At 29.6% G+C, this 11,434-nt stretch overlaps 1 protein-coding gene across 1 annotated transcript; it reads right to left on the bottom strand.

Annotated features, from left to right (window-relative positions):
* Positions 1-1,716: 1,716 nt before the first annotated feature.
* Positions 1,717-3,393, bottom strand: LOC115695076 (uncharacterized). Its single transcript, XM_061118071.1, has 2 exons — positions 2,737-3,393; positions 1,717-2,616 (listed from the first exon to the last, which is right to left on the bottom strand). The coding sequence occupies exons 1-2, from the start codon at positions 3,391-3,393 to the stop codon at positions 1,717-1,719; spliced, it is 1,557 nt and encodes a 518-aa protein (XP_060974054.1).
* Between the last annotated feature and the right edge of the window lie 8,041 nt (positions 3,394-11,434).

Below are 11,434 nucleotides of genomic sequence, written 5' to 3'. Positions count from 1 at the left end.
CTATCATTTCCATCATTCACTAAGTTTACATTTTTATCCTCCACATGTTCAACTAGTAAATCATCTACTTCTTCAGCAACATAATTTTCATCAAGTTCATTATTCTCTATCTCAGAATCCACTAACTGATCGGACGATTCAACAATTACTGGAGGTTCATTCGATTGCATAATCAACTCTCCAAGATCAACCGTCAACACAAAATTGGCAGAGTTAGAATCACTAACAACATCAACATCAGTCTTATCTTCGTTGCCATTAATGTCCCAAATTTGTTGATGGCTAATATCTTCAACAACCTTCCAATCGCGACCTCTGAGTGGATCTTCAAGATAGAAAACTTGCTTCGCCTGGTTAGCAAGGATGTACGGTTCATCTTGATACCAATATCCACGAGTATTTATACTGGTTATATTATTTTCAGTGATTGTCTTCTTTCTTAATGGATTAGTGTTATACCATTTACATTCAAACAATGTCACTGTATATGCACCAGTATAAGATATAGTGATTACATCTTCAAGTGTGCCGTAGTAATTAAACCCTTCAGTTCCAGCAACAGTAACACCACTATTTTGTGTCTTCCGCTTTTGGTCTCGCTTTGATGCAATAAACCGAACACCATTCACTACACAACCTTCGTAAAATGTTGCTAAGTAATCGGACCCGGAAGCGAGAGCGAGTAACTCATCACCATTTTGTAAAGTTCCAAGCTTGTGCAACTCATATATCTAAATACATAAAATGTATTAATATGAGAGGAATATAAATGGTTGAATTAAAACTTTACAATTTTGTCATTATACCTTCTTATGAAACCACGGACGGAAAAATTGTCTATGCAAGACATCGTGATTACCATTAGGATATTCATGCCTGATCTTGTCCAAATGTTCGCTGTGAAGTATGATATTGTCAAGATACGATAGAGGGAGATAGAGAATAAAAACTAAAAATTTAATAAAATAATTTATAAAAATGTAACAAACTTACTCTAAGTAAGCTTGGATTTCAGGAGAATTTTGAAGAATGTACCACTCAGCTTTTTCACGACCGATATGATCAAGAGGCTTGATAATTCCGCTAGTTAAAGGGCGAGATTGAGAATTAAAAACTGAGAGATAGCGACACACAGAAGGCGCATCTTCATTTCGATCAAGCCGATTAAATCTTGTTTCACACCCTTTAAAGTACATTGAACAAAAGGTTACTGCCTCATTAGCAACATAACCCTCTGCAATTGACTCTTCAGGACGTGCCTTGTTTCCCACATAATTCTTCAATTTTTTCATGTACCTTTCAAAAGGATACATCCATCTCATAAAGACCGGGCCACCCAATATCGCTTCTTCAGGCAAATGCAATACCAAATGTATCATTATGTCAAAAAAGCTGGAGGAAAAATCAATTCCATCTTGCACAATAACAAAATTAAATTATTTTGAGCATCCTCCATATCTTTTACATTTAGAGTTCTAGAGCATAACTGTCGAAAAAAATTACACAGCTGAGTAATAGTTGTTGCAGTGTCACGAGGTAGAAATTTACGGACACCAACCGCTAGTACTCGCTGCATAATGACATGACAATCGTGGGATTTTAACCCAATAATGTTAGACTCATCTGGAGAAACTTTGCTCTTTAAATTTGAACAGAAGCCATCGGGAAACTTTATTCCTTTAACAAACTGACAAAAAAGTTGTCTTTTCTCACGAGTCAAAACATAAGGAGCATATATTTCATTAGCCTCCCATTCCCATCTTCATAAATCCACAACGATTCCCTAATACCCATCTTCTTTAAATCATGTCGCGCATTGGTTGTGTCCTTTGATTTATCATTATCCAAGATGGTTCCTAGGAGACTATCACACACATTCTTCTCAACATGCATGACATCAATGTTGTGTTTTAAAATATTCGTGCTCCAATACTCCAACTCGTAGAAAATACTTTTTTTCCTCCAATTACAATTTTCTGCAACTCTTCTACGTTTCACGCCCCCAAAATTTTCATGATGTCCGGAAATTTGGGGTTCGAAAGCATTAACTTGTGATAATATCTCTTCACAAGTAAATCGTCTTGGAGGAGGTCTTCTTTCAACTTTACCATCAAATCGAGTATCCCTTCTCATTGCATGGTTACTTGGCAAGAACTTTCGATGACCAACATATGATGTCTTCCCGATCACTCGAATGGACGTCGTGTCTTCATTACAAGTAGGGAAAGCTTTATAACCTTGACCACTCCACCCAAACAAGCTACTACGAGCAGGAAAATCATTCACTGTCCACAAAAGCGCAGCACGCATGGTGAACATCGAGTTGGTCGACTCCTTTAATTCATCCACCAAAGGTCTTAAAAATATATCCATGTCTTTACCTGGAGATTTTACACCAGGAATTAGGGTAGATAGCAAAAAATAATTATCTTTCATACATAACCAAGGTGGTAGATTATAGTTAGCCAACACCACTGGCCACATGCTGTATGCAAGACTCATGTTGCCAAATGGATTAAATCCATCAGCAGCTAACCCAAGTCGAACATTTCTTGGGTCCCTTGCAAACTCGGGATGTTTTGCATCAAAGTCTTTCCAAGCTAAACCGTCGACCGGCTGTCGCAACACCCCATCATCTTTTGATTTTCCAGTATGATGTCATATCATGCTCTTCGCTGTAATCCTCGAACTATATAATCTTTTAAGTCGAGGTGTCAACGGAAAGTATCGCATGACTTTGCAAGGAACTTTTGTTGCTTTGCCGTTCTCAGAAGTAACCCAACGACTAGTTCCACACACTGGACAAGCCTCCTTCGATGCATTCTCCTTATAAAATAGGCAACAATTATACAAACAGACATGGATAGAGTCATAACCCAAGCCTAATTTCTTTAATCTCTTCTTTGCCTCGTAGTAAGTTGCTGGAATATTATTTTCCTTCGGAAATGCAAACTTTAAAAGCTTCAATAATTCTTCAAAGATGTTATTAGGAATTTTTCCTCTAACTTTTAAATGCAATAGCTTTGCTAAAAAGTTGAGAGACGAAATCCAATCACAACCAGGATACAATTCAGCTTCAATTTCCTCGAATAAGTCATCAAAATGAGGGTTCGTGGTTGGTTGTTCATCTTCTCCTTGTACATCCTCTGTTGTCGAGGGAAAGAAGTCTTCTAGAATAGGAATCATTTCATCCTCTGATTCAACATCGACAACTGCTACATCATCGACAACATCCTCAGGCTCGCCGTGATAAATCCACTTCTCATATCCTTGCATGAAACATCGATCAAATATGTGTGCTCTAACCCTATCTATTTTTTCAAACCTACTATTTATACATCTCACACAGGGACATCGAATTCTTCCATCACAATCCTTGTGTTCTGATGCCATTGCTAAAAAGGCTTGTAGACCATTCCAAAATTCATGACAACCATGATTTCTAATTTTGGTCCAAGACTTATCGATTGTCGCCATCTACAATTAGGCGACAATTAAAGTGTTACAAATTTGAATGATTTGTAAAGTGTTACGAAATATAACAAAGCTATGGTATATATTTATAAGTATACCAAAGCATTGTGATATTCTTTTCAACATTAATAAAATTTTATGAATATTTTATGAATTACACACATTTAAATAAAAAATTTATTCATTAAATTATAATTACAACTTAAATTAAAAAAAATGAACAAATTACTCTTTAAAAAAACATTTTAATTTTTATGTTATTTATTAATTTATATAAAAAAAGTAATAAATTTTGTTTCTAGATTTAAATAATAATTTTTTTAAACAATTTATTAAAAGTTGACAAACTTATCTATTTTCCCTATCTACAATAAAACCACAAATGTAATATTACAAGTTTAATAATTTCTAGTTATATGAACGTTTTTTAGATTACACACATGTATTTCAACTTTTAAGTAAGATAATAATATTAACAATTTAATTCTATTAAACTTTTAAAAAAATTTATTCATTTAATTACCAATTACTTTAAATTAAAAAAATAAAAAATTTCTTTTTACGAATTATTTATTTTAAAAAAAATATATTATTTAAAAATTTATATAATTTATTATAATTTAAACTAATTTTTTATTTATTTTATAAAATTCAAAGTTTATTTTTTTTATTTAATTTATAAAATTAAAAGTTTATTTTTATAAAATAAATTTATATTAAATTATAATTTTTTAATTCTATTATTAATCTCAATTTTTTATAATAATAAAATTATCACAACATAAAATTCCATTAACAAGTTTTTTCTTAAAACCAAACATAAAAGTTTATTAATTTAATTACAATTTATATTAAAATTAAAAAATTCATTTTATTTAACTTTTTAATTTTTAATATTTAAATTATTATGTTATATTATACTTTTTTATTTTTTTCATTGTTTTCATTTTTCTTTATTTAAAAAATAACAAATTTCAAAACTTACAACCTAAAATTATATTTGATAATTTTTTCACTATTCTCACTATATTATGTTAATATTACATATTTAACATACCAAACAAAATTAATTCCATCAAATAAAAATTATAATATAACAACAACAAATAAACAATAATAAATACATACAGTTCACAAAAGAAATTGTGTGTCAACTTTATTGATCCTTTCACTTAATCTGAAAATAACAAAAATAAATAATTTCAATTCCACAAAATAAATTAAAAAAGTAAAAAAAAAATACAACAATATAATATTTATATAAACTATACAAAATATAATCTTTTAGCATATATAATATTACCAAAATAATATATATATATAATATACACTTATATAAACAAAAATAACATTATTATATATATAATATACAAACAATACACTATATTTCAAAAATATAACCAAATAACATTATTATATATATAATATACACTATATATATATATGAACAGTTAATATATAAACAAAAATAAAATAATAAATATCGAAATTATATATATGTATATATATACAGTGAACTAAAAACACCCAAATAAAACAATAAATACCCAAATCAAATATATATATATACACAGTGAACATATATACCCAAATAAATCAATAAATACTCAAATCAAATATAAATACTCAAATCAAATATATATATATATGTAAACAGTTAACATATATACACAAATAAAATAATAAATACCCATATCAAATATATATATACACATATTATATTATATAATACCTAAATCTTATATATATACACAAAATAATATATATATACCCGAATAAAATATATATCTATAAATACACATTATATTATATATATACTAAAATCAACAATATATATACTGTTCTAACACAAAATAAAAAAAAAATCAATCTAAATATACATATATACACTGATTATACATACCACAATAAACAATATATATAGATATAACTTAGACATTTTTCAGTTTTAGATGAAAATAAATCACAAACAACCCAAAAAAAAAATTCAAACACAAATAAAAATGAGAAAATTTAGATCAATACCTGTGTTGGAGGGCGCCGTGCGATTGTCACCAAAATCAGAGGCGGAGGCAGTTGGGGGAGGCGGAGGCGGTTGGGGAGGCTGAGGGTTCGGAGTGGGGTAGGCGGTTTGGGAGGCTGAGGGTTCGGAGTGGGGTTTGAAATGGGGATTAGGGTTTGATTTTTTTAAGAAGAGAGGAAAAATGGGAAAGTTGGGGCTGATGGGGTTTATATAGGGCTATTAGCGGCGGACCCCGCCGCTAATAGTAATTAATTTATTAATTTATTTTTTTAAAAAAAAACAAAATACTATTAGCGGCGGGGTCCGCCGCTAATACCCCGCCGCTAATACATTCAAATGTAACGGGCGGAAATTTTTCCGCCCACTCATTAGCGGCGGAGTATTAGCGGCGGACCCCGCCGCTATTACTATTAGTGGCGGGCATTAGCGGCGGAGAGCCCGCTGCTATTAATTTTTTTAAAAAAAAAATTAATCAGCCCCCCAATAGCGGCCAAACAGGGCCTCCGCCGCTAATACAGCCATTATTAGCGGCGGAGGAGCTCCGCCGCTATTGAGGGGAATTCTTGTAGTTAAATCTCTTTACAAAATTTTCTTTCACACATAATATAATTCAATGGTTTTGAAAAAAAAAAGAATATAATAATTTTTTTTTAAAAAAAATATATATATAATTCAATGGTAAGTATATAATTAGTATCATCTGTAACTTTATGGTTTTTTATTTATTTCGAAAACTGTAAAAATATATGTTTTTCACATTTTAAAATGATCACATTGAAGAATAAATCACAATAATACTATTTTTAAGTTTATTCGAGTAGTATTTGATTAGAAAATAATTTTTAAAATTAAACAAAGTAAAAATAATATAGGGTGATTATACAATGCACCCCCTTTAAAAGGAATGTAATGATGCACACTCTACTTATTTCGGCATAATTTTTTTCATATTCGTGTATGTTATAGCTATTTAAGATATCCTACAAAATTTAAGAAATTCAGAAAAATTTACAATATAGAAAGTAATATTCAAATAGTTTATTTTACATGCGTATAAAATAAAATAGTCACACGTGCAACACACTGTTTGAACCCTGTTTTCGGCGCGCTAAGCTTTTCTGAATTTTTTAAAATTTTGCAGGATGTCTTAAATAACTATAATGTACATTACCATAAGAAAAAAAATTGACTAAAAATTATTTACGATACTAAAACACATAGAGATGCATCGGTACATTATAGAATTTTCCAATAATATATAACTATGTATATAAATGAATAAAAAAGGAAGAAATTCAGCAAAAAAAATAAATAAATTAAAAAGAAAGACGCTCAAATAAAAAATAAAAAAAAAAAAAAAAAAAAAAGCAAAACAAAAAAAAGTTTCTAGATTTTAGTGAAAACTTTATATTTACAAAAAAAATAAAATAAAATGGAATTAATGAAGTTATTTGTTGGATACAGGTGGTGCAAGCGCGCTTGGGTAAATTGATTTGTTGACCAATTGACAATTGGTCGGCATTCATAATGGGGAGGAAGTTACTTTGTGTTGCTATGTCACATTAACGTTATAATTGTAATTAATTTACCTATAACGTATATTAATGAAAAAATTCTTAAATTTTTTGAGTCTAGTTAATTATTTTTTAGGAGATCCTTATTCTTTATTTTAAAGTAGGATTTTTTTTTAGATTTTTTTACTAGTTTGCTATCCAATTTTCTTGAAGCATCTCTGATTCAAGTTTATTATATACATGAATTAGCAGTTCGTGCACTAAAGGTGAATGATAAACTAGTTTGGATAGATGATTTTTCATCTATTCTCTATATATAAACTTTTGAGTATTTTCAATGAAATTTCATTGTAAAAAAAAAATAAAAAAACACAATTTATGTAGAATTATTACTTAAAATTGGAATACCGACATCAATATACCAAATATTTTAAAGCTCTTTTAATCTTATAGCGAACCATGTAAATTAAAGTGCAATATATCTGGCTATGGTGTTATATAGAGAAGGCTAGGTATTATATTTGGCTCTTTCCTATACGAAAGGATAAGGGCATATTTGTTTTTGTAAAGATTTGGTTTTATGCTACTTCAAGCCTCATATCAAATTCATTTAAAGAGAAAAGTGAACCTAAACAGCATGTGGGAAACATATCTTTATTTGGATAAGGGAAAAAGAGCAAACAGTTCACCTATTGTCTCTATCATAAAGGATTATTTGATGCGTATCCCAGATTTTGTTGGTCTGCACTGAATAATTAAGATTAATAGTATTTTCAATAATAGTACTCTTTAAAAGTTTTAAAAAATTTACACAATATTTAAAAATATAATGTTCTATTATATTATTCTTTCATATCACGTTTGACACTTTTACTTTTAAAAATACTTTAATAGTATCTTTGAAAATATTATTATAATCACACACATATTATTTAATATATTTTTTTATTTTTAATTATAAATATTATCATACTAAATTTTAAAGAAAAAATCATCATATCCATTCTATATAAAATATGGCTATATAATAAAATTTTTGATTTATGAGAAATTATTGGGTAATTTTTTTTTTTTAAATAAAAAAAAACATAACAAATTATTATTTGTTATAAAATAATATAAAATAATATAAAGTAGAAGAGAAGAAAGAAGATGAAGATGAAGAGAGAAAGAGAAAGTGAATGAGAATTTCTGAGTTCTTTATTCCAATGGGGTGAACCCCTATTTATACAAATACAAGAGTGAGATATTAAGAAACTAAGAAGAAGGGAAACTAAGAAAAAGATGAATGTTGATTACAATTAATGGTAATAAATAAAAGATTTGGACATCCACATAATTATTAATATTTATAACACTCTCCCTTGGATGTCCATAATAACTGCCTTATTAAAAATCTTGCTGAAAACTTGATCAAAGGAAAAAGAGTATAGTGTAAACTAACTCCCCCTCATTTAGGCATTTGTGGAGATCTTCTAATCGACGAATTTCGATCTTATCTGCCGTCTTCTTAAATGTTGATGTTGGTAATAACTTTGTGAATACGTTTACAAGATTGACACTTGATTAAATATGTTGAACACCAATATGTATTTTCTTGAAGCGTATAAAGAAGAATTTCGTGAAATGTGTTCTAACTCTATCTTCTTTAATGTACCCTCCTTTTAGTTGAGCGATGCAAGCAGTATTATCCATAGAGAATTGCTTGGGTTGATACTTCTTTATTGAGTGCAATTCATATGTTTCCCAAATATGCTATGTCAATGATCTCACTCACACACATTCTCTACTTGCTTCATAAAATGCAAGTATGTTAACATGATTTATAGTTGCCTCGTTAAAAACCTTGCCAGAAAAACCCAGTGGGACAAAATCTGAGCTAAGGAAAAAAAGAGTACAATATATATTTCATATTCATAATTATTTGCAAGTTGCCTCGTTAAAAACCTTGCCAGGAAAACCCAGTGGGACAAAACCTGAGCTAAGGGAAAAAGAGTGCAACATGAATATGTCTCCCCCTCATGCACATATGATCCATAATTCTTTTGGTGATAATAAATCTCATAAGATTATTGTTATCACTTTTAAAATATCACCATATATATCTTTGATCATATATTTTCTATAACTCTTTCAGAGTATGTATGGACTTCTAAATTATAGATGAGGGGTTCGTGGAACATTAGTTTTTATCCAACTAATTGTATCATTCATGTGTGTACACAACTTTGTTCATACTAAAATTTAAAATTTCAAGTAGATATGAACATAACACATTAATGGTACTATAAATTTTCATTTGTGACAATGATGGTACTCCAAGACCACGTATTTGTTCCATCTTGTTGTATGATCTTAATTTCCATATCAAATGATCATATATCTATAATTTTTGATACATATGAAGTACTTCAGGACTTCAATACTAATGAACAAACTTTATACATTTAATATTTCTCGATATACAAAAGAAATAAAAGTTTGTTTTGCAATTAATCAAAAACTCTTCAAGAGTCTATCACAACGTATAATTTACGTATTTATACTGCATAGACAACCATACGTATTTTTCAAACAATAATTTACTTACATGTCTTTATTTCATACAAAGATCTTTGTCATATAGTGCGCGCGACTTAGAATTTATATCACTTAAGACATGTATTAAATTCTTCTAGAATTTTTAGATAAGGCTTATTTCAAATTCTCACTATATTAGGAGCTCCAAATGAATAACTTTTTGTTGCAACATTTATGTGACGCTTATAAATCCTCATAAAATATATTCCAGGCTATAATCAAATAATGATTATATTTTCTCAATATTTAAGCCTTACTTCAATCAATCTCATGTCTATGCAAACTTTGTACAACAATTCATTATGTACAAATACATATATGCAAATTTCTCATTAGAAATATTTATTTGCACACCCTACAGGTCTGTTGGAAATTATTTTACCAGGATCTTAGATCTACTCACAAGTATGTTTATTAACATCCTAAATAAGAACTTTCTAAAACGATAAAATAAACACATATAAAGTTTAAGAAACCTTACATTGGGTGCAGCGGAATAATATGACTCCTTCCATTCAGATATCTAGCCCTTGATTCCTTTCTGTAGCAGAGCATTATCAATATCTGAACCTGGATCTCTTTCTCTGAATCTTTGATGCTGAATCTCCTTTGCTGATGATCTTTCTTCACGATCTTCCTCACTATGATTGAGGTATCACTTGATGTGTGTGGGCACTACTCAAATCACTAAGGATTTTGAAATTCTAAGGAAGAAGAGAGAGAGTGGTCAGCTAAAGATAGGGAGAGAGAAAGGCTCAGGTTTTTCTCTGAAGGAAAAATAGAAAATTTTAGTGTAATTTTCCTGAAGCCTTCACTATCTATTTATAGCATTCCACTAGGGTTAGGTTTGAATTATTTGGCATTAAAATAATGAAAATATCAGTTTAAATTTCCTACAAAAGTGGCAGGCCCATACACTTAGTGGATTGGGCCTTGCTTTTTGCAATTTTGCAATTTTAACACCTTTTGTATCTGATTTTCTCAAAAATGCCAATTTCCTAATTCAACCATTTAAATGCCAATTCTAACTATTTAATAACTATAAATAATTATTAAATAATATTGTCATTTATCATATTCATTAATTGAACCATACAAAGTATCATAATTAACAAATATGCCCCTATAAACTCTTTCTTTACAATTTCGCCCTTACTTAGTGAAAAATTCACAAATAGACATAGTCTAATTTGAGAATTATAATTGATTAATCAAAACCAATTACATGAGTCTTACAAGCAATATTATCTCAACTAGTGGGGGGACCATGGGTCTATATAACCGAGCTTCCAATAAGTAGATCAAGAATTTAGCACTAAAATTCACTAACTTATTAATTCTTCGTTGAATCCACGCATAGAACTTAGAATTGCACTCTCAGTTATATAGAATGCTCTATATGTTCCACCATATAGACACATCATTAGTTATCCATTGTTATAATCCTAATGTGATCAATGATCCTCTATATGAATGATCTACACTGTAAAGGGATTAAATTACCGTTACACCCTACAATGTATTTATTCCTTAAAACACTTGACCCCGTATAAATGATATTTCAGCTAATGTGAAATGAGTACTCCACCATTTATGTTCGTTTGGTCAAGCTCGAAGGAGATCATCCTTTGCTTACTATTCGCCAGATAGAAGCTATAGATTCCATGTTTATGATAGCGCTCCCACTCAATTGCACTACCGTGTTCCCAAAATGTACGTATCACCCTGACCTAAAAGTAGGCTTAACTAACAAATCAAAGAACACGAATAGCCTTTCAAGATTGAGCCTAATCATATCAGGATTAAGATCATTTGATCTAGGATCAACTAGGCGATATTGACT

The sequence above is a fragment of the Cannabis sativa genome, chromosome 6 (assembly GCF_029168945.1).
Source record: "Cannabis sativa cultivar Pink pepper isolate KNU-18-1 chromosome 6, ASM2916894v1, whole genome shotgun sequence".
NCBI classification, from domain to species: Eukaryota; Viridiplantae; Streptophyta; class Magnoliopsida; order Rosales; family Cannabaceae; genus Cannabis; species Cannabis sativa.
The sequence above is the reverse complement of the archived record's forward strand: the minus strand, read 5'-3'. Positions and strand labels throughout refer to the sequence as shown.